Here is a 26,202-nt window from a genome sequence, read left to right on the forward strand (position 1 = left end):
AAATGAGAGTTTTGGAAGAAAATCCTTAAAACGCTAGGATATACGGTCCAAGTGACAATGAGTTAAATGTGCTTTAAGATCTCATGATTACGTAGTGACATGTCTTCTAACTAACAGGTAATAGTTTTGGCAAAATAATATCATTTAAGTTACCAGAATTCAAATCGAGCATGTTTCGAAGAGAAGAACCATTTGAAATTAATCACTTTCCTAATCAAATTTGAATGTGATACATTGTAGGATATCATTTAGAATTTTTTCACTGAAAGAGTTCTTGTCTTAATCCTTCCTTTACATTGATTGGGCTTCCTCTGTCTCATAATTTTTATGAAATGGAAAGGCTTAATAGATGCGTCATTTTAAGAAGGGATTGGCTAAAAATGAATGGCGTGTAAATGTACTAAATTTGATTCACAAGATGTGAACATCCTTTGAACTTGGCTTAATGGTAGCTACATGTAATAGGTCCTTAATGATGGGTTGTCTTTAAATCAACATTAAGCAACTTGAATTTAGTATGTGTTTATCATGTTTATGGATAAAAATAATGTTGAAAACAAGTATTAAATTAAACGAACTGAATTTTTTGTAGTGAATATTTTAAGGAATTTGATGAAATTGTTTTCAGTGCCCGACTGTATACGCATTTACAATAATGTTAGAAATGCCGAGAAAAAAAAATGAATAAGAGTTTGCGTAAATTATATCGAAACAACTTTAAACTTAACAATTTTAATTGTTGATAAAGGATGTGAAAACTGTTTTAATTAAGGAGCAGCTTAAAGGTGGCTTAATCATGTTAATGGTAGCTTAATGAAGTTTCGACATTAAGTGTAAGCACCCAGAAGCTGTGTCTTAATGGTGTCTTAAAGAAAATTTAAACTTCTATAAGCCACCATTAAGCTATTGCTTAAAGATGGTCTTTTGTCTTGTGATTCGGGCTTTTAAAGAATTTGGAAAACATATGTATAACTAAATGAATTTATCTACACTTCATCTTTGGAGAAATGAATTTAAAAAGTTTTCTATGAAGTAGAAATAGCAGTTGGTTTTCATCTAAAAAAAAAAAAAGCCTGGCTATCCAAGAATTGGAAACTTTGTTTTAATTAATCTAACACAAGTATATTTTTGATTACAGAACAAACTTTGAAGAGATTGAAAGTTTCAACAAAACCGGAGAAAGAAATCAGAACCTACGGTTGATTCTATCATCGTTGTTCGGGCAAATCAATAATAAAAGAATTTAAAAGTGATGCAAGGTTCTGAAAATATTCTGGAGAACAAAAAAATATACACGACAGATCGTAAGTATTGATTTTATTCATTATGAATGGCCAGTTATGCCCTGTATAATCAGGACCTTCCAGGAGATACCAAAAAAATATTTTTACATTGTATATATTTATACATTATAAAAGTCATTTTTAAAGACAAAAAGTCAAAGACTGGAGTAAAAATATTAGTTAATTTAAATTTTCATAATTATACATGTACAGATCACACACAATTTCATCGACTACTTCCAGTTGATGTCCTGGCCACTCCCTTGCCTTTGCTCTCCTGCTTCTAAGCTATCTTTAACGTGCATAACGTGCATCAAGTGTACAAGGTAGCTGTGCCAGTAAATAAGGAATATCAGAAAATGTCAAAGGCGGCACCGGTATGATAGTATGATTGGACCTATCCCTGGGACAAAAGCACTCCGAATCTTGAGGAAAAGCCCTTTGTGGAATGGTCGCCATCTTACAACATCCAAAGACAACTCTTCAAGGATTGTGGATATTGGGACACATGGACATGATATATTTCCATAAGAAATAGACTCTAGATTAATATAAAACAGTGTTTTCCTATCCGTGTTTTCTTTTAAATATGTTGCAAGTACTCCAAAAACACACGGAAAGGATTTGACCACATAAATTTCTTAATAGACTACTTCAAATTTGCTTCATAAGTTTTGAAAATGCTTCAAAAGAAGGTTTAATTCAGTACATGTAACTACTTAAAATTTTGAACGGGACAATCACGCAGATATCGATTCTATAATTTTAATCAAGGTAGTTGGATTAGAAAAAGCATACAATTTTTTTTTATGAATATCATTCAACGACGAAGCTTTTTCAATGCAAGATTCTAATAATTGTTAAAAAAAATAGATCATTTCAAAATGTTCCCTCTAATACACTAATATGCATTTTATTTTTTAAAATTGCTTTTATATTTCCGTTCTGTTCCAGGAATCTTTGGCATTTAATTGGAATATGGAAATAGTGATTATTGTGTAAATATCTGAAATAAAAATATAAGTCAAATTTTTTATTATGTCGTTGTTTTAAATTAGTCTTTTTACACAATAGCGAGATGTTGGATAAGGCAACAAAAAATCTCTTTAAAAATATTTCATTAATATTGGGTCATTCAGGGACAAAAAAATAGTCATTTATAAGTTCCCAATCCACAGAAGCTTTAATACCGGTATAAACCCACAGAAAGTTGTAATGGAAAAGGGGAACACCCTATACAAACCAATTAACAGAATGATCAAAACATTACAATAGATAATTAGAGACGCAGATCCTATTGTACTCAAGGTACGTGAGGAAATGCATGTGAGAAAAAAATAATAGTACAATTCTCATTCAACCTTGGATTTCAGTAAGGCATGGTATTTTTGACGTTACCTAATTAGGGTCTGAAACATACACAGCCTTTCACGGTTGAAATATACATTCCGGCGAAAGTCAACGAGTGTAGAAATGCCAAATGATAGTCTTTCGTACGGCGAAGAGGTGGGGCTTAAATCGTTTCATTGTTGTCAACAACAATTTAAGGTTGTTGATGATATTAATTTCTTAACCAATGAGAATCTATTCGCCAGTTGAGAGACACTAAGTACGTCGTGTCGAGAAAGTCACGCCCTCCTGAAAGTCCACGGTTAACTGAGAATTGTACTACTAAACAGAAACAGTTATGGAAAGAACTTATTAAAAAGGTAAAATATATTTTTATTATCAGGTCTAAATGGATTGTAGCAACGGTTATCAATCTAGACTCACACTCTTATGACCTGTGATGATGAAGAAATTAATTTAGATGAATTTTGTCAAACGATAACAAATTGCATATGCCGTATTACATACACAAATATTTCGACAAAATCGCCAAAATGAGGCCTAGATATTGCAAACTTTAAACATTCAGGGAATCTTGAAAGGAAATTGGACAGTGTGCGTCTTGTATTGATTATGATAACCATGAATTTGAAATGTTGTAACATTTATATTTTATTTCAAATAGTAACGCTAACATTATTGTCAAAATGTAATATTTGAAAAGGTAAAATATATTTCTATTACCAGGTCTAAGCGGATTGTGGTATTAATTATCAATCTAGACCCACACGAAGAATTTTAGAATCAGTGGAATCCACCTCACTTACAATTACTATAAAACAATGGACATCAAATGTAATCATAAGGGGTCCATTATTGGCGCACTTTGGCAGATTTTGACAAATGATGTGTTATACTGCAAGAGGAGACCTCAAACAGTTAAAACGGTTATCAGGTAATTCAACAAGAGTTTCAAAAACTTAGGACTTAAGATGTATCTAGTTATAAAAGAATGATCCTTGAAAAAAAACATCAAAATATAAGGTATGAGAAACATAGTTGTCCAAAACATCAGAGGTGGGATCAGGTGCAGTGGAGGAATTAGCATCCCCTAATCACTCTTCCATGGTACAGGATCCTATCTCTAATGTTTCAGAGGTCCATGTTTGCTCTGATCTTAATTTGAAATCTTTAGTGGACTTTAGAATTCTGTTCGTTTTCTCCACGTATTTTACCCATCAAACAAGAAAGAATTTACTAAATGAAATGATTGAGATATTAAAAATGATGTTTTTTTTTCTCTTTTTTCTTCTGCCAATTGTTTTGGAAAAAATAGAACTGTATTTAGAATAGTGAAATTAATCATAAGGGCAAGTTATTACGGTAAAGGTCCTCTACCCTATACATAAGCAATACAAGTAACATGTATTGCTTATGTAATACAAGAAAGCTTGTTCAGAATTGTATCAATAAAGCATGAGTAAAGTAACTTCTTTATTTTTGTTTCATCGCATAATTCGACAGCTTTAAGCAATATAACATACATCATTACATGTGTAATTTTCAGTCCATTGTAAATTTCCATCTATTGATATAAAGAAGCAGAAACTAAGGCAGTCATGTCAGGGATCCATTGAATTTGTACGCAGAGAATCAAAAACATAAAATACTTGATGAATTTTATTTTATACTTCCATTTACTCTGACTTTTGGTCTAGAGGACAAGAGGGGTTGTCTGTCCGCTGCACACATGGTTGAGGAGAGGGACTCGATTCCTCCGCTGGGCAGTCTTTGATACTCCACTCTCTGTGTAGGGGATTTGACGATGACTACTATGAGAACCAAACCAGTTATACAAATAGTGACTATAAAGATTGTGACAATGGTGTGTGATAAATCCCCAAGGGGTGATGTAGATAAATCTCCTGAAGTCGCTCCAGTATTGTTTTCTGAAAAAATTGAATTAAAATATCTATGATTTGATTCTCTTAATGTGACCAGGAATTATGCAACAACAGCATCAAGTTCTCCAAGATAAAAATGGGTTTTAAATTTTTGTCGTATGAATAACTATTTTTATTTATCAGGGTATCTCAGCTTATTCCTAATATAGCTAAATTTTTCTGATCAAAAGTGTCCAGAGTCCGTCTTTTTATCTGTCTCTGTGTTGTGTATTATATTTGTGTGTTTGTGTGAGGGAGGGTGTGTATGTGTGTGTTTTTCTACATTTCCGAATTCTATCAAAACCAGTGGATAAATTAAAACCAATGTTTCCACACAGTCTTCTTTTGATAAGAACAATATGTGTATCTTTCAAAAATCATCTACTCAAGAAGCACTTGTTCAAAAAGGATGAACATAAAGTAATAGTTTATTTTGTATATTGTAGATTCAGATTTGTTCATCTCATGATCTCAGATAAAACGGTCGGGCCAAAATAAGAATTTTTTTAATAGAAATAGCTAGGAATTTCTTTTTCAGATCTTCATTCATGAACAGCAAGGCCATGACTACTTATTTTCGTATGGAAGCATTCTCAGACAACGTAAATGATAGATCCACAATATGTACTCAAAGTTTTATACGATTATGTAAAGGAAAACAAATTTAAATATGCTGGCTGAATAAAAACAGAAGGGCGAAAGAACTTAGCCTTGTAGGCTCAAACTTTAAAGTCATACGAAACGTAGTTTGAACTTTATTGGGCTCTAAATTCCTTGGTGTTTAAAAGTTCCACTAAAAGAAGGACCTGTATGTAAAACTTTTACATGTAATATTTTTATATGGATTTATACATCTTTTCTAAAACAAATTTTGATGAAAAAAAACTGGAATTTATGTTTCGTAATTTTTGTATCTTTTTTTTTTTTTTGATTAATGCAAAAATTTTCATAATTTGAATTCGTCCAAAATCCCCTGGTAAAACATGTTGATTTTTTGTCTATGAAAATTTGATGACACTATAATCTTAAATTTAGCATGTCTTGAAAAATTTTCAGTAGGTAAGGTACCTTGCGCATGTCCAAAAAGCTTCTTGTTATTTTTATGCCATAATAGTACACGTTTTACTTACTGTTTGTAAAACCAAGCGATAACCGTAATTTTCAACACTTTTGAAACTGATGTGGCGAACTTTTTCTAAATTTTTCTTGTTAAATCTTTATATTATTATAATCACCGTCACATAAGATTGTGTAATAGGAATTATTATGACATAAAACATGCTTACTTTTGATCATTTTGTAAAATTCAACTAGTCATTTAATGTACTGGTATTTCCCTACCATTTTGTGTGCTATCATTAGATGATCGCGTTAATCCAACTGTTGGGCCATTGACGATTTCTTGGTACTCATTGTATGACCACGTAAAATCCCCACAGGTTGGGAAGTTTTTGGGAGGTTTCTTCTGATCGGCATGACGCCCCTCCCTAATAATCAAGGTCATTCCTTCCAGTTGGTGACTCTTCATATGGCAATGCATAAGCCAATAACCTGTACAGTATTCCAAATAGAATGAATACAAAGTCGTTATACATAAATTATATTAGTACTGTAAAATCACATATTTTCATGAGGTCAAATTTTCAAAAGAAGAAATTATGATATATGGGGATTTGATCTAGTTGTTGTAGAAATGTTGAGTAGTAATGATTTTTTTTAAATTTTACATTTCATGGTGGTCATGAATTCGAGTGACTCTCCATTCCTTGAAAACAACTAAAATTTAATCCCCTTCCAATGCAGTGATTTCGCAATAATTTTGATAACAATGACACAAAAATTAGATAAAAAGCATATTGTTCATTCATAAAACACGTACCTGGATTATCTAGATGAAACCTCAGCACAACATAACCCTTCCGTGGCACCACAACGGTGTCTTTTAATGGAGGATTCTCAAGATTGAGGCCTGGAACTTTCCCGCCGGCCCATTCGTCGCGTGACCAGCTCGGATATTTACAATTTTTCCCTGCACATCTTATGTCGGGTGATTCATGTACAATTAATCCAGTTTCTTTGTCCACTTCGGCATAACCAATTTTAAGGATGTGGAAGTGATGGCCATGTATATGAACAGGATGATTTGTTCCACCATTTGTTGAGTCTGCAGGAAATACTGAAGAAATTATATATCTTGTTAGAAAAATACTTCAAAGTTTTATAATTTTTTTCTTCAGGCTCTCTCTAGATCTGGTTTGAAAATCTTGTACAAGTTTTAATTGCATATTAATTTATTTTCTTATCAATTGACATGTATTTTATCTATACAATAATGTATTCGTACGTATATTCAAATTTAATTGTCGTTTCTCAATTTTAGGTACAAAAGAGGTAACCACCTCACCTGTATTAACAAGAACCAACTGAACACTCGAATTCAGCTGATCGTACTTCAGGGTGTGAGTACATTCACAGTATTCCCCACAGTCGTGGTCCTGGCAGTCATTAAAACAGGTGCGCGCGGGAGGGTCATATATGATCTATGATGTCAAAAATATGCTACATGATATGTATAGTAAAATCAAGTAAATCTTTTACAAAAAAATTATCCAAAAATGTGTTTTTATCTTAATGGTCAGTTCAAACATTACAAAAGTCAACCCACGATATTCAAGAGTGAAACTTTAATTGCGAAAGAAAGACGTTTGATGCCATTTTAACAGCTGTTAAAATGCACAATTTCTTATAGATTGATCTGTATTAAAATTACGATAACATCTCACAGAACTGAGCAAACAAGGTAACATAAATAAATTTTATGGCATAAACTGTGTCAAATAATACTAGTTAAGGTACATTGATACTCTGATAAGAGAGATAACTCTTAATGACACAAATGTCTATTATTCCTTTACAAATTTGTCAAGTTTAAGTGCCTTTTTTGTCAAATTTTGCCCTGCAAGCCATGCTATAATTCTTTGTTTTTTATTCAGCAAATACATTTCCTTTGGAAAATCATAAAAGATAAAGAAAAATTTCATTTGAGTTACATGTAGCAGAGTTTATGGTTTATGAACCTTAATGAAGATGAAAAATAGACGACTAATAATTATACCAAAACCATTGTCTTTTACTTACAGTAGAAATACATGAAATGTTGAGGCAGCACTGCAAAGTCAAACGACGTATTAAACACATTTTACAGGGAATCAAAACTTCAAGTCTCACCTGTGGGGGACAGGTAGGTAACTGGAACTTATGACCATTAATGGCCGCCATAGCAGGATACCCTCTTCTGCCTGAAAGTTTTGATACATTTCATTGCCAGGAATAGATAATTGGGCTGTCTGAAATTCTACCTTTAATGTATTCAAATTAAAACAATCATTTTTGAAAAAAAAAACCTACGAGAGGAAAACAATAAAGAACCCTCTCTACACTTCACACTTATCTAAAGATCACACTATGATATTTTTCTGCAGAGGAAAGAGGGGGGGGGTGATCAGAGTGATCTGCCCTTCCATCTGAATTAAAAAAAAGAACTTTACAGAATATTTCATTATATTACTCAATTTGTTATCAAGTATTCTTAACATTTGAAAAGGCCAAAATAAATTAAGATAGGATTCTTCTCATATTTTTTGTATTTAAGAATTAATGAAATTTTCACAGAATCAAGAAGACATTATCACTAAGTGTTGGTATCAGTAAAATTAAATTTGACCGTTACATATTAGAGACAAGGACAGGTCAAGGTCATTACCTTTTTCCTGGTCATTAATAATAAAAAAAAATACTTTTGCCAATTATGCGATCCTTACTTGTATTGCAAAAGATTATATGTTTGTTTTTTTTTTTTTGCATAAAAAGATACTACCATAAAGGGCCTATAAGATGATATTACCAAATTGACATAAATAATTTAACTAAAATGGATATTGGCTAATCCGAATTTTCTCTACTTTTCTTAATTTTTAGGATATATTAGTTATTTTTATATGCTTCCTATATTTAAATTTTTCTCATTTTCACATATGGTAAAGTTGCCACATAAACATACAAAACGATGAAAAAAAAAGCTTTGATCGTTTACTAACAGAGAGAAAAAAATACTTTTCACGGATATTTGGCTCAAATCTGTATTCAGATTGGAAGCTTATAAAAGCTAACACAGTTCTAGTTTGTTTGAAAAATCATATTTATTTGATATATTTAGGAACTTTAGTCCCTTATTATTAATTAAACTTACATTTAAAAAGTTTTTCAAGTCTTTGATTGTGTAAAAATTATGACTGAATTCATTATTCTATAATGATTTTGAGAGACAGAAAAGAAGATATTTTCATACGACCATTCACCATTCCACCAAAAAAGTAGTCCCTGCTAGTTCTCAAACGAGGTTTACCATTTCTATTTTAAGTTGTACAATTGTGACGAGGAAAGAAAGAAGTGGTCTTTTTAATCTCTTACACATATATAAGACATATGAGGAAATGTACTTTGAATATTTCATCTAGGCAGAAACCAGAGAAGAATCCTACCTTGAATAAACATGTTATTTACATTTATTTCTTCTATGGAAGTAAACAGCATCTAGTGATTTCTTTTCACTGATGCTGTGTTAAGTTTGTACTTTTTTCCTGGGGGTAAATGTCAAGTAGGTGAAAATTAAATAGATAAGCTCAATATGAACACCTTTCTAAAATATATTTTTATTTATATCTACAAAACATTTTGCATTGGTAAAGAGAGGGCCCTTAACAAACAAACAAACGGAAAAGAGGCATACAAGTGACTATTTATTCATTAACAAGAATCAAAATACCGCGACCTTTTGGATAATTTGTGTGACATTTGTATTGAAGCTTTATTTCTAAAATGATATTTTTAATTTAACTTTGATAATTTTTTAAATATGATTTTAAAAAAATAAAGAATTTCCAACAAAACAGAAATTTTTACGAATCATATGAGAGCGCATGACGTTATAAACATTTAAAATATAACTAATATTTAATTAAATGTTAATTGGAAAGAGAGTGTATTCATTTTAAAACCACTTTTTGTTAATTCACATTTACACCTACAACGAGAAAAAAAAATTTAAAAACTAATTTTGAATGGAGAATTATATAATATATTACGCATGCTTACCAGTATTTCGTTTTCACTTTTCACCTTTTTGTACCCTTTGACATCTATCATATGCATAACAAATGCATTTCAATAAAAGCCATCAGCGATGATAATTTATTGATATACAAATGCCCATTTGTGGCAATGGAAGGTATTAACATAAGTGATTTGTGAGACAGATGTCAAAGAGTGCAAATATACAAAAGAGAAATCCCACAACACAGGCGCCGATCCAATATTATGTGAGTTAGATGGACGTTTATAGTTTGGGAGGGCTATATACCCTAACAAAAAATACTATAGTAGACAATAGTTTATTTATAGTTAACTATTGTACCAAAGTTAAAACTTTGGAACTTTGATTTACTATGGTGAAAACTTTGGAACTTTGATGTACTATAGTGAAAACTTTGGAACTTTGATTTAATATAGTGAAAACTTTGGAACTTTGATTTACTATGGTGAAAACTTTGAAACTTTAATTTACTATGGTGAAAACTTTGGAACTTTGATTTACTATTATAGTGAAAACTTTGGAACTTTGATGTACTATAGTAATCTATAGTAACTATAGTTAACTATAGTTAACTATAGTATTTTATGTAAGGGTGGGTACGGATATTGCCCCACAGGTAAAGGACAGTGTGTAGTATTGATCCCGAGGGCAAATCTTCCTTAATCCTTCCTATTTTACCGAGCTTAATCAATAAACGAACCTTATTTTGAGCAAAAAATTCTGTAATTTTACTTTGAAAACAAGGAGGTATGACGGAGAAGACTATTATTAAAATGCATTTATTTTTGTCGAGAGCGCACACATTTGAATCGACATTTTCGACAATCCATTATAAACAATGTGATAATTTTTATTTCATTTTGATTTCAATTCATTTGCTTAGAAATCATAAATAAAAAGGACATTGGAAAAAAAATGTTGAAGCCTGAATATACATGTGCGCCTAATATCCAGAAGGAAAAAAACCGGGGGTGCAAATATTATAGCATTACAATTATTGTTGTTTTTGAGGTGAATACGATGATTTAGTAAATTTACTTACTTGATCATTGGTCATTTGCAAAATTACTTTGTTGAAACACATTCTGATTGCACATACAAGTACTCTGAAGTTGACATCAAAAGCTTGAGTTTCTGATTGACAAGATCTATGTGGCTTTTGGAGACAACAATCTATTGGAATTCCCATGGGTACCAATTACGTTCCGTTATTAGCAGACCTATTTTTGTATTCATATGAAGCAGAATTTGTGCAAAATCTTATGCGTGAAAAGAAGAAAACACTTGCTGTGGCCTTCAACTCAATATTTAGATATATCGACGACGCATTGTTAATTATCACTGGTAATTTCTATTCCTATTTCGATACGATATATCCTGGTGAGCTTGAGATAAAAGATACCGCAGAGTCAGACACATCTGTTAATACTTGGATATTTTAGTTGAAAAAGACGTTAATGGTAATCTAACAACCGAGCTCTATGATAAACATGATGACTTTAACTTTTCTATCGTCATCTTCCCTTACTTATGCAGCAATATACCTTCATCACCTGCATACGGAGTTTATATATCTCAGTTGATTCGATACGCAAGAGCATGCTCTACGCATGAACAATTTCTAAAACGAGGTAAATTATTGACAAACAGATTGATGAAACAAGAATATCAGCAGTCTTGTTTAAATTCATCATTTCGCAAGTTCTTTGGTCGATACAATGACCTTGTCAGCAAATACAATTTATCATTGAGTCAAATGTTGACTAACGTTTTTCATAGTGATTGTTAGTCCATTACTTATACACTGAATTGACGACGGATTTTTTCGTTATTTTCCGATCATGACAAGAAGCGCACGGCGGGTGTGACAGGTCAGCAGGGGATGCTTACTCCTCCATGGCACCTGATCTCACTTCTGATGTTTCGGAGGTCCGTGTTTGCTCTGCTCCTATTTTGTATTGTTTTATGGACTTCGATATTGAATACTGTTTCATTATCTCCATATCCTTCATTGGAAAATTAGACCTGTTCGTACACGTGTAGCACAACTCTGTAAAACGCAGATTTTTTTTTTTCGGAGCCCTCCCCCCTTATGGAAAACCTATAATACTATATTACAGGCTTCTATCAAGCTGTATTTGGATTGCTTTATATCAAATTATTTTGCGAGCCTTGATGCTCAAAACTTTTTTTTTTATGCCTGTGAAGATTTGTTTTATTTTTTAAAAGCTAGAACTAGTCGCTGAATGAAGTTTTTATTGCAAGTTCTTTCTACTTTTTAAATGCTTGTATCATAGAATCAGTGTTTAGTTTGTATATAAAGGTATATGTGTAAGAGAGAAATTCGGATCCGCTAATGAATATATGAATACGATATGCAGGTTTAAAGGCGAAATTTGCCAATGAATGGAATATTCTAATTCGAATGGGCATTCTTATTCTACGGGCAAGTTGTATTAGGAGCGAACTCGCTAGCATTCTCGCGCATGCGTTGCCTGACGTTTGCCCATGGTTTCCGGTTTAACTTCGCTTATATATTAGCAATATATCCGTTTTCAATGCCCGTGGTATTTTTTTATCTTACACATGGTAGGCTAAATTTAAAAAGGCATATTATACAATTATAACATGCCAGAAAAGTGAAAGTTTAGGAAGTCCTCCCGCATTTTCTCGCCCCTTGGAGGCAGTGGAACCGGATGTTTGCTAACCATTTCCGATGTAGAGCGGAAGTCAGCAGCTGACATGCACAGGATATGAGCATCAGCAGGGTACAGTCTTTGAAAAAAAATAAAATCCAAACAATTGACATTTTAATACATGTACAGTTTCAATTCTTAAATTTTTCCTCTAAAATTAAGGATATTATAAAAACATACAATTACAGATTATAGCTCAAAGCATTGAATGTTTTTGCTCAAACATAGAGGTATGGTTTAATACATGTACATCTATAGTAATCACGTGGCTGTTGTATTTTATCACTGCATATATTATTACAGGGAGGACTTTCTTTGATTTTAATCGATATTAAAAACAAGAATTAATATGAACTTGTTAACCACTTACTGGAAAGGACAGTTGAGGACTTTACACATTCTCTCTTTAGAACATTTATGGCGTGTGGTTTTTGGCAAATCCATGGGTGCATCTTCGTATCTCAGTATAGCCAAAGCCCTTCCGGGATATATTTTGTCCTATAAGTAATTCATAAAATGAAACAGTTAAAAAAAGAAGTAGATAATTATGCAAAACAACGCTTGTAGGATGGTAAATTAGTCAATAATGGGGTAACCATTTAGTCTGGTCTTTGATGGTGTTCAAATATTCTATATTCCAGAAAGTCGCCCCTGGCTCTCATTAGTAGTTTGCTTGATTTTGACTGGTATTCAAATCTGTTTTTTCTCATATATTGCTCATAGCTGAATTCAAAATTTATTTTTAAAAACCAGGGTCGGCAGATGAAACTACAAAAACTGTTTTGTTGTTAAAGTTGATCATAAATTACGTTTTGTTTGCTTTTCACTTCTGTTGTTTCTGCTCGAATGTAATAGTTCCTTTTCGGGTTCCCGTCCGTTTTTACCAAGATGTCAAAGCTTTCACCGGTGGAAATGATTACTGACTGCGCAGTTTCCATCTCTACGTCATTTCCGTCGGTGGAAATAACATGGATCAAGTGCTACAATTTACATTTGAATTACATATTTGAAACAGAAATATAAATGTATGTCAAATAGTAAAATGCATATATAGTATAATTATTATGAAATCAAATTATGAAAATAAAATTCTTTTTAAAGTAATTCTCTTTTTTCTCCAAAAAAAAAATGCGAAGCGATTGCTCTAATAGGATCCTTTTTTTTTCTACCGTTAGATAAATTACTTAGAAAGAAACTTCATTGGTTTTGTCATAAATTTATGTCAATATAATGGAAGAAAGACTCATAATTAATTGAAAAAAAAGAATACCTCGTCTACCGAGAACCGGAAAGTGAACATCATGGCACTGTTGATGACCCGGAAGCGGTAGTATTTGTCGGGTTTTACCTTATATGTCTCTAAGGGAAGTTCCGGAGATAATGGTTTATATGAATGATGTGGATAAAAATGACCTGTAAAAAATATGTACGTAAATCTCTTTGAAGTATTTCTTACCCCCATGTTCTATATATGTTTAAGAAAACTTTGATGAACATAATGAAAAGACCTAACAACCAACTTAAAACTTGAAGTAGATTCAATCAAATACAGTACCACGTATTTTATTTTTGAACAAGGAAACTTGTTATCAAAGCCCGATTGAAAACATAACATATTAAATACTAAACAAGAAACTTGATAATAATGAAAATGAAGAACAGATCTATGCATGTGATAGGAGACTTAGGTATAAGTAAACAATTAAAATTAATGAGATTTCACTCAATGCTCCCTCAGAGTGAAAAAGAATGAAGATCAATCTAGTCCTGCGGCGAAAGAATATTTAACAGCATTCAATTCTTATGGGCTATAATCTTTGTTTAAAAGATATAAGTAAAAGGTTGAATATAGTCGAGGTTAAGAAAAGACACTACAATTTGAACCCACATCATTTTCCAAAACAATTGTGACAAACAAAATTGAATAAAGTGGGGATGAAAACAACAATTTTTTTTAACGATAACTTCCCTTAAAAAAATAAGTATCAATATACCATAGTCATTATCACCTGCTCTTCTTATTGAATCAAATGGGGTCATACAAATATTACATGTCTTCCATTTGATTCTATACACAAAAGAATGCTCTGCCTTCAAGCAATTTTTAAACCGAGACAGGTTTCTGACATATAAGGTGATATTACAAGGGTATAAACAATCTCATTTAAAGTATGCTCTTGCAAAATCTATGTCATAAACAGTAATCTTGCTCTTCAGTATTTCCATTTCTTCAGTCCAAGTTTACTGACGTTTTAAACCACATTTTTACGCAGCTATTTCCATATACTGATCTGGTGATAGATTTATATGTTTATATCACACCACAAACACACCCTCCTAATTTGTGCGTTTCTATAATACATCATCTCATTGTGTTTATAAATATAGTGTGCGTTTCTAGTTTTCCTCTTTTACGTCTGTCTAGTTTCCATTAATGAGGCTTTGATACCAATGAGAATATTTTTTCTACATCAGTGAAAGGTATAACTCCGATAAAATTAAATTTTAAGTGTTACGATAGGGTAAGACGTCTGCCGTGTGCGTCAGTTTTTAAAGGGTTCAAAGCAGTTATTTGTGCAATTAAAATCATTAATGTATCTGTGACAAAGAAAAAAAAATAATTACAAATAAATTACAGAATTAGAAAATTATTGTAGTTTCTAAAGATAATTAAATAGCAAAATAAATAATTCAACATAATGCAACATTTACAAACAGTTATTTAAAAAAATCTTTATCTATCTGGGGAAAACATAAAAAAAGAAGATTTTTGTTTCTTTCCTAAATATCCAAAGTTACATCTAGTATATATATTTGGAAGATAATTTGAAGTAATGAATTTATTGATCCTAAAAATAAGATTACTTTTACTTACACGTGCATGTTTGAAAGTTGGATTTCACTACTTTCTGTGGATGAAGTGTTCCTGTTCCAATCCTGGATCATCAGAATAAAGTCGTCCTCCACTTCCGGTATGTCTAACCGCTCCTCATGTGGGAGGACAATTAAGGGACCAGCCAGTCCGTCAGTCCTCATGGTACCTTGATGGGCGTGGTACCAATGGGTGCCACGTGGTTCAGCCTTAAACCTAACATTTTCAAAACTTCAATGAAATTTGCTAAATATCTAATGGTACATAGAGGAAAGATTGAATATTATGATACTATTGATCATTTTCCATATCTATGTTGATCAGAAAGGAGTGTTCATTTATTTTGTAATTTTTTTTTTTGAGACTATAATGATTTAACCTTGAAATTAGCATCGTTAATATACATGGCATCAATTTTCATAGAAAAATACAACTAGACAATAAGCTAGTTTTAGTAAATGGCTTGATATCTCTGACATAGATATGCACCTGTACAAAAATGAGTTGCCAGGGTTAATTGGACACTGGGTTACCATGGCAACACCATCCATCCAAGGCGTGTTTTTCTGCGTCATTCCGTGCCAGTGAATTGTGAACCCTTCATTAATCAAACTGTTCTTCACCATGACTTCGATCTGTTACCGGGTGAAGATAATACAAAATAAATATATATATATACGGAAGGCAAGGTAAATATCATTAATTTGAATTATTTTGTATACAACTTAATTAATGTTAATATGATTTGATAACCCGCTGATAAAGACATATACGACAAGCAAATTTTCATTTCTCCTATACAGTTTGTAGCTACAGATTCTTTTAAATATTTCTTTCAGTAAGGAATCAAATTACGGTAATTAAAAGTTTAAATTTGAAAAAAAAATCAGAAATATTATGCAGAATACATGTAACATCATACCTGAAATATATTATATATATACAGGTATGACTTTTTGCCAGATTGCGTGGCTTGGTCAAATTTAAAATGTAAAAGTGAACATCACTTATTTAGAAGATATATACCTTTTCAAACATGGATATTTGACTTTTGGAAGAAAAATTTGTTGAAAAAAATGTTTTAAATACTTAATGTACCATGTCTTGTATTCAAAAACATTTTAAAGCTATAGTATAATCAAACATATATGTTTTTAACTTACCACTTGCCCTTCGTATACTACTATAGGAGGTGCCGGGAATTCTCCATTTATGCTATACAAAAGTTTATAGACACCATCGACAGTCAAAATTTCATTCAGTTCTTTAAAAAAAAACACGAAAACACATTACTTTTAAATACGTATTAAAATTCTTGTGTGGTCATTGCAACTTTAAATGACTTTTTGTTTGTGTTTGAATAGAATTGAGTATATTTTATTGACAGTGTCAAAAGGATCAGACCCAAGGTCAAAAACTTAGGTAGTTTTCTCTTAAAACAATATTTTGTACAATTGCCAAAATAAAATACATGCATACGAGAGGTGAAATTAGTATTATATAGACTGTGCTTTCAAAATTTATAAGGAACATTAAACAACAAAAAGATGAAGAAATGTTGAAAATTTTACCTTGATACATATACGTTCATTATTTGCCGAATTATTTTAAAATAAAAAAGACATTTTATGATTTGTGGTTTATTCTATAGATAGAAAAGATTATGCTAAGTGGTTATTTTAAAATTCTTTGATGTACCTAAAGCGGTTTTAATTCTATGGCGCTAGTTCAGGAACCTTTTGATACTCCCTCGTACAAACATACACATGGTCTATATAATTATGCATAGTAGTAATAGAAAGAAAAAAAAATCTTCCTTTAATGTACAAATCTAATTTGATTTTGTAAAAAAAAAAAAAAAAGAAGCTTAGTTTTCAAAACTTCCACATTCATTTCAGAAAGTTTTAATAATCTTGAAAAGTTCAGCATTTTGTGTATTAGTAAGAGAATCGTCATTCCATAGCATTACTTGTACATCTACAAGTGTATAACATAAATGTGTTATACATGTAACACACTTATGATTAAATGACAATAGCTTACTCATTAAGGAATTTCTTGCTTTTACATAATAAACAAATGATATGCGTCGTCTAGTAGTCCACAAGAACAATTAGGACTGGATATTAGGTTACAGCGGTATAAGGACAGAATTTAAAATACAATTTTGTCTAATTCTTGTATGAATTCCACTTTCTTACAGTATCAGGAATAAACGATTTATTATATAATTCTTATATATGGCTGATTTAACGGTCGCAAACTGAGTTTTACCGGTTATCAGTTATTCCCATTCTAATGCAATCCATGCATTTTGTTTGTTGTATACGTCTTATTTTGTTGAATTTTTTACTTCACGGAGCGTTGTGTTTTTGCGTCGCTCTATTATGACGTCACAATGAAAAAGCTTTCACGCTCGTTAATGCTCGTTTTACTGCTTCAACTTCAGTGCATTAGCCAATCAAAACATGTTTTACAAAATAATTGCATTAGAATATTAATTTAAAACTAAATGTTTTTATGTGTAGTACTTTTAAAAACTAAGTGGCTAACTTTGAAACTTTTATTTACTATAGTGTAGACATTGATAGATTTTATTAGTGATAACTAAAACAGCTTTGATTTTCTATACATGTAGTGATAAGAAAAAGCTTTCATTTTCTATAATGACAACTATAAATACTTTGATTAACTTTAGCAATAACTATTTAACAATAACTATGAAAGATTTGTTATACTATAGTGATAACTATGAAAACTTTGATTTAGTTTAGTGATTAATATGAAAATTTTTATCTACTTAAGTGGTAACTATGAAAGCTGTAATTTGCTATTAAAGTGATATTTGAAAACTTTAATATATTTTATATAGTGATAAGTATGAAAACTTTGAGTTACTCTAATGATCACTATAAAAACTTTACTTAGTTCAATGATTACTATGAAAGCTTTGATTTATTATATTGATTACTAGGAAAACTTTGATATACTATAGTTATAACTTTGAAAGGTAATAGTGATTAACTGAAATGATAAATTTGTATCATTTTCTTTTATGCTCACATACGATTACAATGGTCAAAAAATCTTACGTATAAAAGATATTAGTACTTTGATTAGAGACATTATCTGGAATGAAACTACGTATTGTGAACAATGAGTTCACTAAATGAGACCCCCGCCTCCTATATGAATTTTTTGGCAGAATCCATGTTTTGCTATGGGAAACCCAAATATGTGTCGGATCAAAAAGTAAAATAGGAGGTGCACAATGGCTATTAGGATTCTGTGAAAGTTTCACCAAAGAGCTCGGTTCACTTTATGCAAAAAATGGACCTGTAGATACTGATTGATTAACACTTGATTTTCCATTTGAGGCATTAAAATATAATAGAGACTTGATGCTTTAATTTCCTATTAAAATTTTTCTCCTAAAAGACCAGGTCTTGGAGAATTGGCTTTATGAAATTGCAATGTTATTGAATTTTATGGTAAACAGGTACAATTGAATACTTTCAGTGAAGAAAAATAGTATCAGCGCACTCTCTGATATAAAAAATAAAACATGTCTTTTAATCCACAGAAACAGTTCTATATTTTAGTAGTTGCATATTTTAGATCAGAGGTTGCGCTCCACATAAAATATCGAAAAATAGCTTTAAAAATTGACCGTTTTGTAGACTTTTTCAGAATATAAGGAAATTGACGCATTTTGTGACGTCATAATGCATTGACTAGACAGAAATTGACGTCATTTTTATAGATACTCAGTCATTAAAGATCTAAGTGATTATTCAATGCACTGTTAAACAAAAACTATGCAGGTTCAGTTTTTCAGAAATTCACAGGGTTAAATAAAGCAAAAGTGAACCTTGTTCTTTCATGCAGTGGTATGAGAGGAGTTGCGGATAAGAGATGGTTACCCCAAAGCATAACAGACGGCCGGACGTACAGACGGACATCCCCATTACTATATACATGTACCGTCTCGCTTGTCAAGCGGGAGGTATAAAAAAACAGTCTAGTTTAATGCTAGGAAAAGGTTTTGCTTTGATACAAACGATTCTTTTTATAATAATTTTGTTTACTCCTCCATAAATGTTTGAAACCGCATTTAGAATACATTAGTTTACGCCTGTGTGGAAAAAATTCAAGCAATCATAAATTGTAACAATAATATACCCAACCCATTCCTTTAATCATAACAAATAAACAATTATTATACAGTTACATTTACCAATTATTTCTGGATATACGCGGAAATCTACATGTTACTTCGTAATAATGTTGAGATCTTTATAGATTTGATATAAAAATATACTTTTTTTATCATATTATATATCTTTCTACATGTAGGAATTGTTCTACTTACAAGGTTCTTAAAGCAGGATAGTATTTGAAATTTTACCTTTTTTTAATTCTGAGAGAAAAAAACCGAATCTTTTTAAATAAAAAAAAATATTCAATTATAAGGGTAAAAAATAAGAACAGTGATCTATCTAACAAAAATCAATTAAAAATACAAATCTGTGAAGAAGACATAAAACAATCAATTAATATGCTCCCCCATTATAAAGATAAGTGGGGAAATATAATAAATATTGCGATATGAATATTTCATGATAGATATAAAAATGGCAGGAATATACAACACTATCATATATCGCAAATAAATGTCGTTAGGTTTTACTATTTTTTATTTATACATTCAAAATATAATCATTTTAATTTTTTTTTTTCATTTATTGAAATTTAATTTTAATTTTTAAAAAAATCTGAATATCCTCATACATGTACAGTGTACATGTACAGTGTATAGTAAACAAATTTATTGAAATTGGAGTAAATTCGTTCTCAGTGCACTTTTTAATAAAAGTTTATGTTCTATAATTGATCAGCAACAAATCAACGGGGATGATTGCCACAAATGCTTCTTAAGAATTCTCAACAACTCAAGAATAGGTCTACTTTATTTATATAAAGTTCTTTTGCTTAAAAGGGAAAACACGTCTCTCAAAACATTATATAAAAAATTATCCTCATCCTGCATATTTTTTTCTACAAAAATTATTTTTTTAAAAGAAATAAAATAATTTGTATCTGACGAATATTTGTTATATATAGATTAAAAAAAAAGAAATAAAATCATGCATTTTTAAAAAGGACAAAATAGAGGGGTTCGTACATCTTATAGACTGAAAATCATCCAGGTCGAATACTCATGCAAGTGGTCGTACACTGTACGTGTAGCATGAATAATTCACTTGCGGATATACCATGCTGCACGACAAATCGGAAGATAAAAACACATGCATCTTCGACCGACATATGACACGTTAATTTGATTTATACATTATTAGTTTTTTTTTTACAAACCGAATATTCCTGATGATTGGCAGGTTTATAACCCTGACCAAAAGACAAGGTGAGAATTAATCGTTTTATGGCTGCTAATCTTAGATGGCTTGAAAACGGTCAGAAGAGTCCCTGACACAAATATTATTAGTATTGTATAAGCATTTTAAGAAAAATAATCAAGGTTTGTATTTTTAACAGGTAACTTTTATATTTTAGGTCCCTGAAACAAATGTTATAAGTATTGTATAAAATTTAAGAAAAATAATCAAGGTTTATATTTTAACAGATAACTTTGATATTTTAGGTCCCTGAAACAAATATTCTTAGTACTGTATTAAATTTAAGAACAACTATCAAGGTTTGTAATCTTTATGAGCAAATGACATGATTATAGATATTTTATTAGGTCAAAGACTATAAACTTTTGATCCAGAACACAAGTTAAAATAAAAATATAGTGGAACTATGAAAGAAAAAACCTTGTTTGATGCTCAAAATTTTCATTATATATCTACATATCTCTCTAAAACTGTACAGTTGAATTTTGAAAAAAGGCTTTCAATAAAAAAATGAAAATGAAATTGTCTGATTCATTTTCATTTATATACATACTTGTAGAATTAATTGCTATTATCACGATATTAACAAAATATAGTTTGTGTTTTCTTATCCCAAATATTACTCATTGCTTGTTTTTTTTAATTAAAACTGAAAATTCATATTGATAATTTTAACAGAAGTTAAAAAAAGGGTTGAAACATGGAGAGAGAGAGAGAGAGAGAGAGAGGAGATATTTACCTTTAGGGGTAAGAGGGTCGAACTTTTTGCTGTCATACACCCCTCTCTTCAGTAACGTTCCGTTCCTTAGAACAATAGGAGCGGCGTATCCGTTAAAATAATGCACCATGGAGAATTTGTACCGAACGTCAAACTCAAATTTACAGACATCCTTGGTTTTACTACAGGCCGGTAAAACTCGGTGATTAAATCCACACAGTACAGTCAGAAAACAGCAAGATAGGAAGAGGCATTGTAATTCATAAGAAGTAAGGAATTTCATTATAGATGGAAACAGACCTTGATTAAACTTACTAGTCCCCGGATCTTATATTAAGGTTGATCACAGTGCAATAGTTTTCGAATATTACTTTATTTCATTCATATATAAATCGCCGTAAGACCTGCTGTGCATGAACTGGTCCTTATTCCCCTATATGTACCAGCAAATGTTTTTGGTCTGAATACTTAATGAAGGAAGTCACAAGACTATCGAAGTACTACCGATATTTGGTTTTTTCCCCAACTAGTATATGCATAGTAGTCGGTGGTAAGTTTTTTTTAATAAACATGTGATTCTCCCTGTAATGATTGTCACGTGGCGACATCTTTTTTGTCGAGCGGCGATTGTGTTATTTCCAACACCTTTCTCACCAGATTAACAGTAATGATTAGCTATGTTTTCAGCTGTTTTTGATTACTTTTCTACAAATTTATCAATTATTATCACTAAATATGTAAGAATTATATATTTCAATTATAATTAATTAATCATTAACTATGAAAAATCATGACATGTATAACATAATTTAATTAAAGTTTAGATGAAAAAGTAATGATTATTTTCTGGATAGTTTTTATTGCTTTTCCTAAAAATGCATGATTCTGAATGTTTATAAATTTCTTGATTATTTTAAATGGCATGTCCCATATCCAAATATGTGTGCGATACATCTTTTTCCCTCTTTAACGTTTTTTTTTAAAATTAAAATTTCTATTACTACCCAAACTCAATCAAATTAAATGAAGTATATGGCGATAACAAACAACATTCAAGATCAAAAGTCCAACAAACAAAACGAGCAGAGCAAACACAGACCTCCAAAACATCAAAGGTGGGATCAGGTGCCATGGGGGAATGAGCATCCCCTGCCATCCGGTGACACCCACCTTGTGCTCCTTGTCATTATTGGGAAATAAAGGATAAATCTGTGGACTATTCAGTGTGTAAATAATTTCCAAGCCATAAGCATGAAAAACGTCAGTCAGCATTGGACTTAATGTTGAAATTGAATTCGCTGACCAGGTCATTGTATCGACCATAGAACCTAGGAATTAATGACCTTGAAAGAGAGTTGTGGTATTCTTCTTTCAGCAACTTGTTTGTAAGTACCTTACCTCGTTTTAAAAATTGTTTATTCGTAGAGCATATTCTCGCGTCTCAAATCAACATAGAGATATAAACCCGGCATGAATTTTCTTTCCCTGAATGTGATTTGTCCAAACTGTTTCAACGACGTTTTATCAATTAACTACAGTTATTTCTGTTTATTTGTAAACTCGATATTTTCCCTGGAATTTGAAATACAAGGTACCACAAAATCAGCCACATTTTTTTCATATTTGAATGTTATACTACAGAGGACAAGAAATATGCAGCTAAATTGCATGACAAACGATATGACTTGAGCTTTTCCATCGTCAACTTTATATATATAGCAATATTCCGCCTTCACTTTCATAATGTATATATGTCTCTTAACTTATTTGCTACTCAAAGACCTGTTCTAAGTACTATCAAAACCGAGGCAGGGTACTCACTCAAAAAGTTATTACAGGAATTTCTTTAATCTCTTTAATTTCAGCATTTTGTATAATGACTCGTATGCTTGTTCTAATCAAAGACCTACATGTACTTTAATAGGTCTGTGTTATATTGATTTTTTAGCCATTGTAACCTTTCACTTGAAGCGTATTTAGGTAACTTATTTGTTAATTTTTCAATCGTCAACTTCTCTTCCTTATGCTGCAATACACATTCATCATTTGCATACGGAGTTTATATATATCTTATTTCATTCGATACGCTAGAGCATGCTCTACTTATGAACAATTTCTAAAACGAGGTAAATTATTGGCAAACAAGTCGATGAAACAAGAATATCAGCTGTCTCGTTGTAAGTCATCATTTTGTAAGTTCAATGGTCGATACAATGATCTTTTCAGCAAGGACAATTTATCATTTAGTCAAATGATAACTGACGTATTTTTCATACTGATTGTTAGTCCATTATTTATACACTGAATTGACGACGGATTTTTCTGCAATCATGACAAGGAGCACACGGCGGGTGTGACCGATCGGCAGCGGATCGGCAGCGGATGCTCACCCCTCCATGGCATCTGATCCCAACTCTGATGTTTTGGAGGCCCGTGTTTTGTCTGCTCGTATCGTTTGATGGACTTTTGAGCTTGAATGTTGTTCGTTATCGCCATATATTTCATTTAACTGGGTCGACTTTGTGTTTTTGCTCTGCTCCTAATTTGTATTGTTTTATAGATTTTTGATCTTGAATACTGTTCATTATCTCCATATCTTTCATTGTTTTATACCAATTGTTAGGCATTTGTTTTTGTACTAAAACTGGCAACGAATACTCAATACATATAGATTTGACCGGCTTACAGGAGATGCTTACTCCTCCCAGGCACCTAAATTTTCCGGGGGTCCTTCATTTTGCTCCGTATACCGTTTTTGTATTTATAGTAGTTTTTTTATTAGATTGATGAAGGATATGGAGATAACGAACAGTATTCAATATCAAAGTACATAAAACAATACAAAATAGGAGAAAAGCAAACACGGACCTCCAAAACATCAGAGGTGGAATCAGGTGCCATGGAGGAGTGAGCATCACCTGTCGACCGGTCACATCCGCGATGTGCTTCTTTTCAGGATTCGGAAATTATGAAAAACGTCAGTCAGCATTTGACTGACATAAATTGTACTTGCTAACAAGGTCATTGTATCGACCATAGAACTTGTCAAATGATGACTTTAAACGAGACTGATTACAGTTCTTTATCTTCACCTTTCTAATTCCAAATTTTACATTGCATTTTTTCTGAAGACCATTTCTTCCGTTAAAAACTTGTTCAAGCGATTTTAATTTTTATAAATAATTAACCAATAATCAATCAATGGTAATGACGCGCGCAATGAATTTCATGCTATCTGAGCAACTCATTTATATGAATTAATTAAAGGCATTTACCCAGTAAGTGTCATAAAAAACAAACAATCAAACAATTAGTTACCTGCTTTGCATAATGTTGCCAACGTGCTCAGAAATGCTTTATCATTTCCCAGTCACATTTTCTTGTGTTTGAGATTCCAGTTTTTTTTTTAAAGAGAAATCAAATTGCAAATGAAGAATTTCAATAATTTGTTCAATTATATGTATTTTCAACAAAAGAGAAATTAAACTAAAACGTTATGTACACACAGGTATACCATAAAGTTCATCTATCGCTATGTATATTACGTATTATTTGGGAGGATTGACTTGCATTAAAATTACTACTGAAGATAGTAATTATTCTGCCTTGAACAATAGGGACAACACATACATTTATGAAAAATTATATCAAATATTATTGCCACTCAAAAAATTTTATCAGAACTCTAGATGAAATGAGTAATGTCGAAGATATTGATTTGAAAAGAATCTGAATACTGGAACAAGGTAGTTGATTATTTTTTCATGTTAATGATTTATCTATCCGGCTCTTGAAAGACAAGAGGAAATATTTGAATATTTTTTCCCTCAAGTTTCGATAATATTGGTAATTTGAACCTCTTATAAAGGAAAAAGTGTTCATTCGGGTAAATGTTTCTTATTCTGTAAGATGTCCATTATTTAGCGTTTCATGAAAGTATGCCTACGTGCAAGTTTGTGTGATTTACACACCTATAATTCACACTAAACTTGTAAACATTTGTTATATTTACATTTTACGTGTCTAAAAGCAACAAAGATATACTAAATGTTTGAATTTATCGTTATATTTTTACTAACATCTCTGTAGCCTCATTGTGACGTCACGTTAGCGCGAGTTTAACTCCGTGTATATTTCTACGCATGGGTATATTTAAGAAATAAGGTATCATTTTTAAATATCTATAAAGCCCGAGGGGCTTTATGATGAATTTGATATAGCCCGATTTTAGATGTTTTAAAATGATACCTTACATTGTACTTATATTTACATTTGTGACATTTATATTGTATAGTTGCCTGATTATGACTTTTAACACGTGCATTATTTTATTTGTTAAACCAAACGGCATGTATGTTATCCATTATTTGGATAAGTTGAATCTTTATGACGTCACAGAGAAATTACGTCGAACGTTTATGACGTTCGAGGAACCTGTATTTATACTGATTATATAGATATGCATTGCTTTCAGTAGTGTTATATAAAGGAAAACATTTGCAAATGTAAACATACAAAAATGGTATTCAAGTCAACTCCACAGTTGGCTTACCAGTAAAACGCAGCAAATGTAAACATTACTATATAAAATTACATACATCAAGTTTATACAATTCGCATTGTCCCATAAGGAATCTATTTAATTATATATTAGATTTCTTTTTTAGAAAATCAAGAGCTTAAAAGAAAATTTTCAAATAAGTTTAAAGTGATTTACCCTTATGAGAGAGAGAGAGAGAGAGAGGAGAGAGAAAAGAGAGAGAGAGTTCATCATATTATCAATCACACATCT

General features: G+C 31.3%; 1 protein-coding gene across 1 annotated transcript; it reads right to left on the reverse strand.

The window, feature by feature from the left end:
• Nucleotides 1–4,249: 4,249 nt before the first annotated feature.
• LOC134240038 (uncharacterized) lies at nucleotides 4,250–21,693 on the reverse strand. Its single transcript, XM_062722153.1, has 15 exons — nucleotides 21,432–21,693; nucleotides 16,439–16,539; nucleotides 15,765–15,910; nucleotides 15,279–15,491; nucleotides 14,960–15,001; nucleotides 14,733–14,754; nucleotides 13,674–13,868; nucleotides 13,213–13,383; nucleotides 12,774–12,901; nucleotides 12,336–12,482; nucleotides 7,784–7,850; nucleotides 6,960–7,095; nucleotides 6,435–6,719; nucleotides 5,897–6,106; nucleotides 4,250–4,561 (listed from the first exon to the last, which is right to left on the reverse strand). The coding sequence occupies exons 1-15, from the start codon at nucleotides 21,691–21,693 to the stop codon at nucleotides 4,293–4,295; spliced, it is 2,394 nt and encodes a 797-aa protein (XP_062578137.1). The 3' UTR covers nucleotides 4,250–4,292.
• Between the last annotated feature and the right edge of the window lie 4,509 nt (nucleotides 21,694–26,202).

Source organism: Saccostrea cucullata, unplaced genomic scaffold (assembly GCF_032062105.1).
Source record: "Saccostrea cucullata isolate Sc308-1 unplaced genomic scaffold, CSIRO_AGI_Scuc_v1 ctg982, whole genome shotgun sequence".
In the NCBI taxonomy this organism is placed as follows: Eukaryota; Metazoa; Mollusca; class Bivalvia; order Ostreida; family Ostreidae; genus Saccostrea; species Saccostrea cuccullata.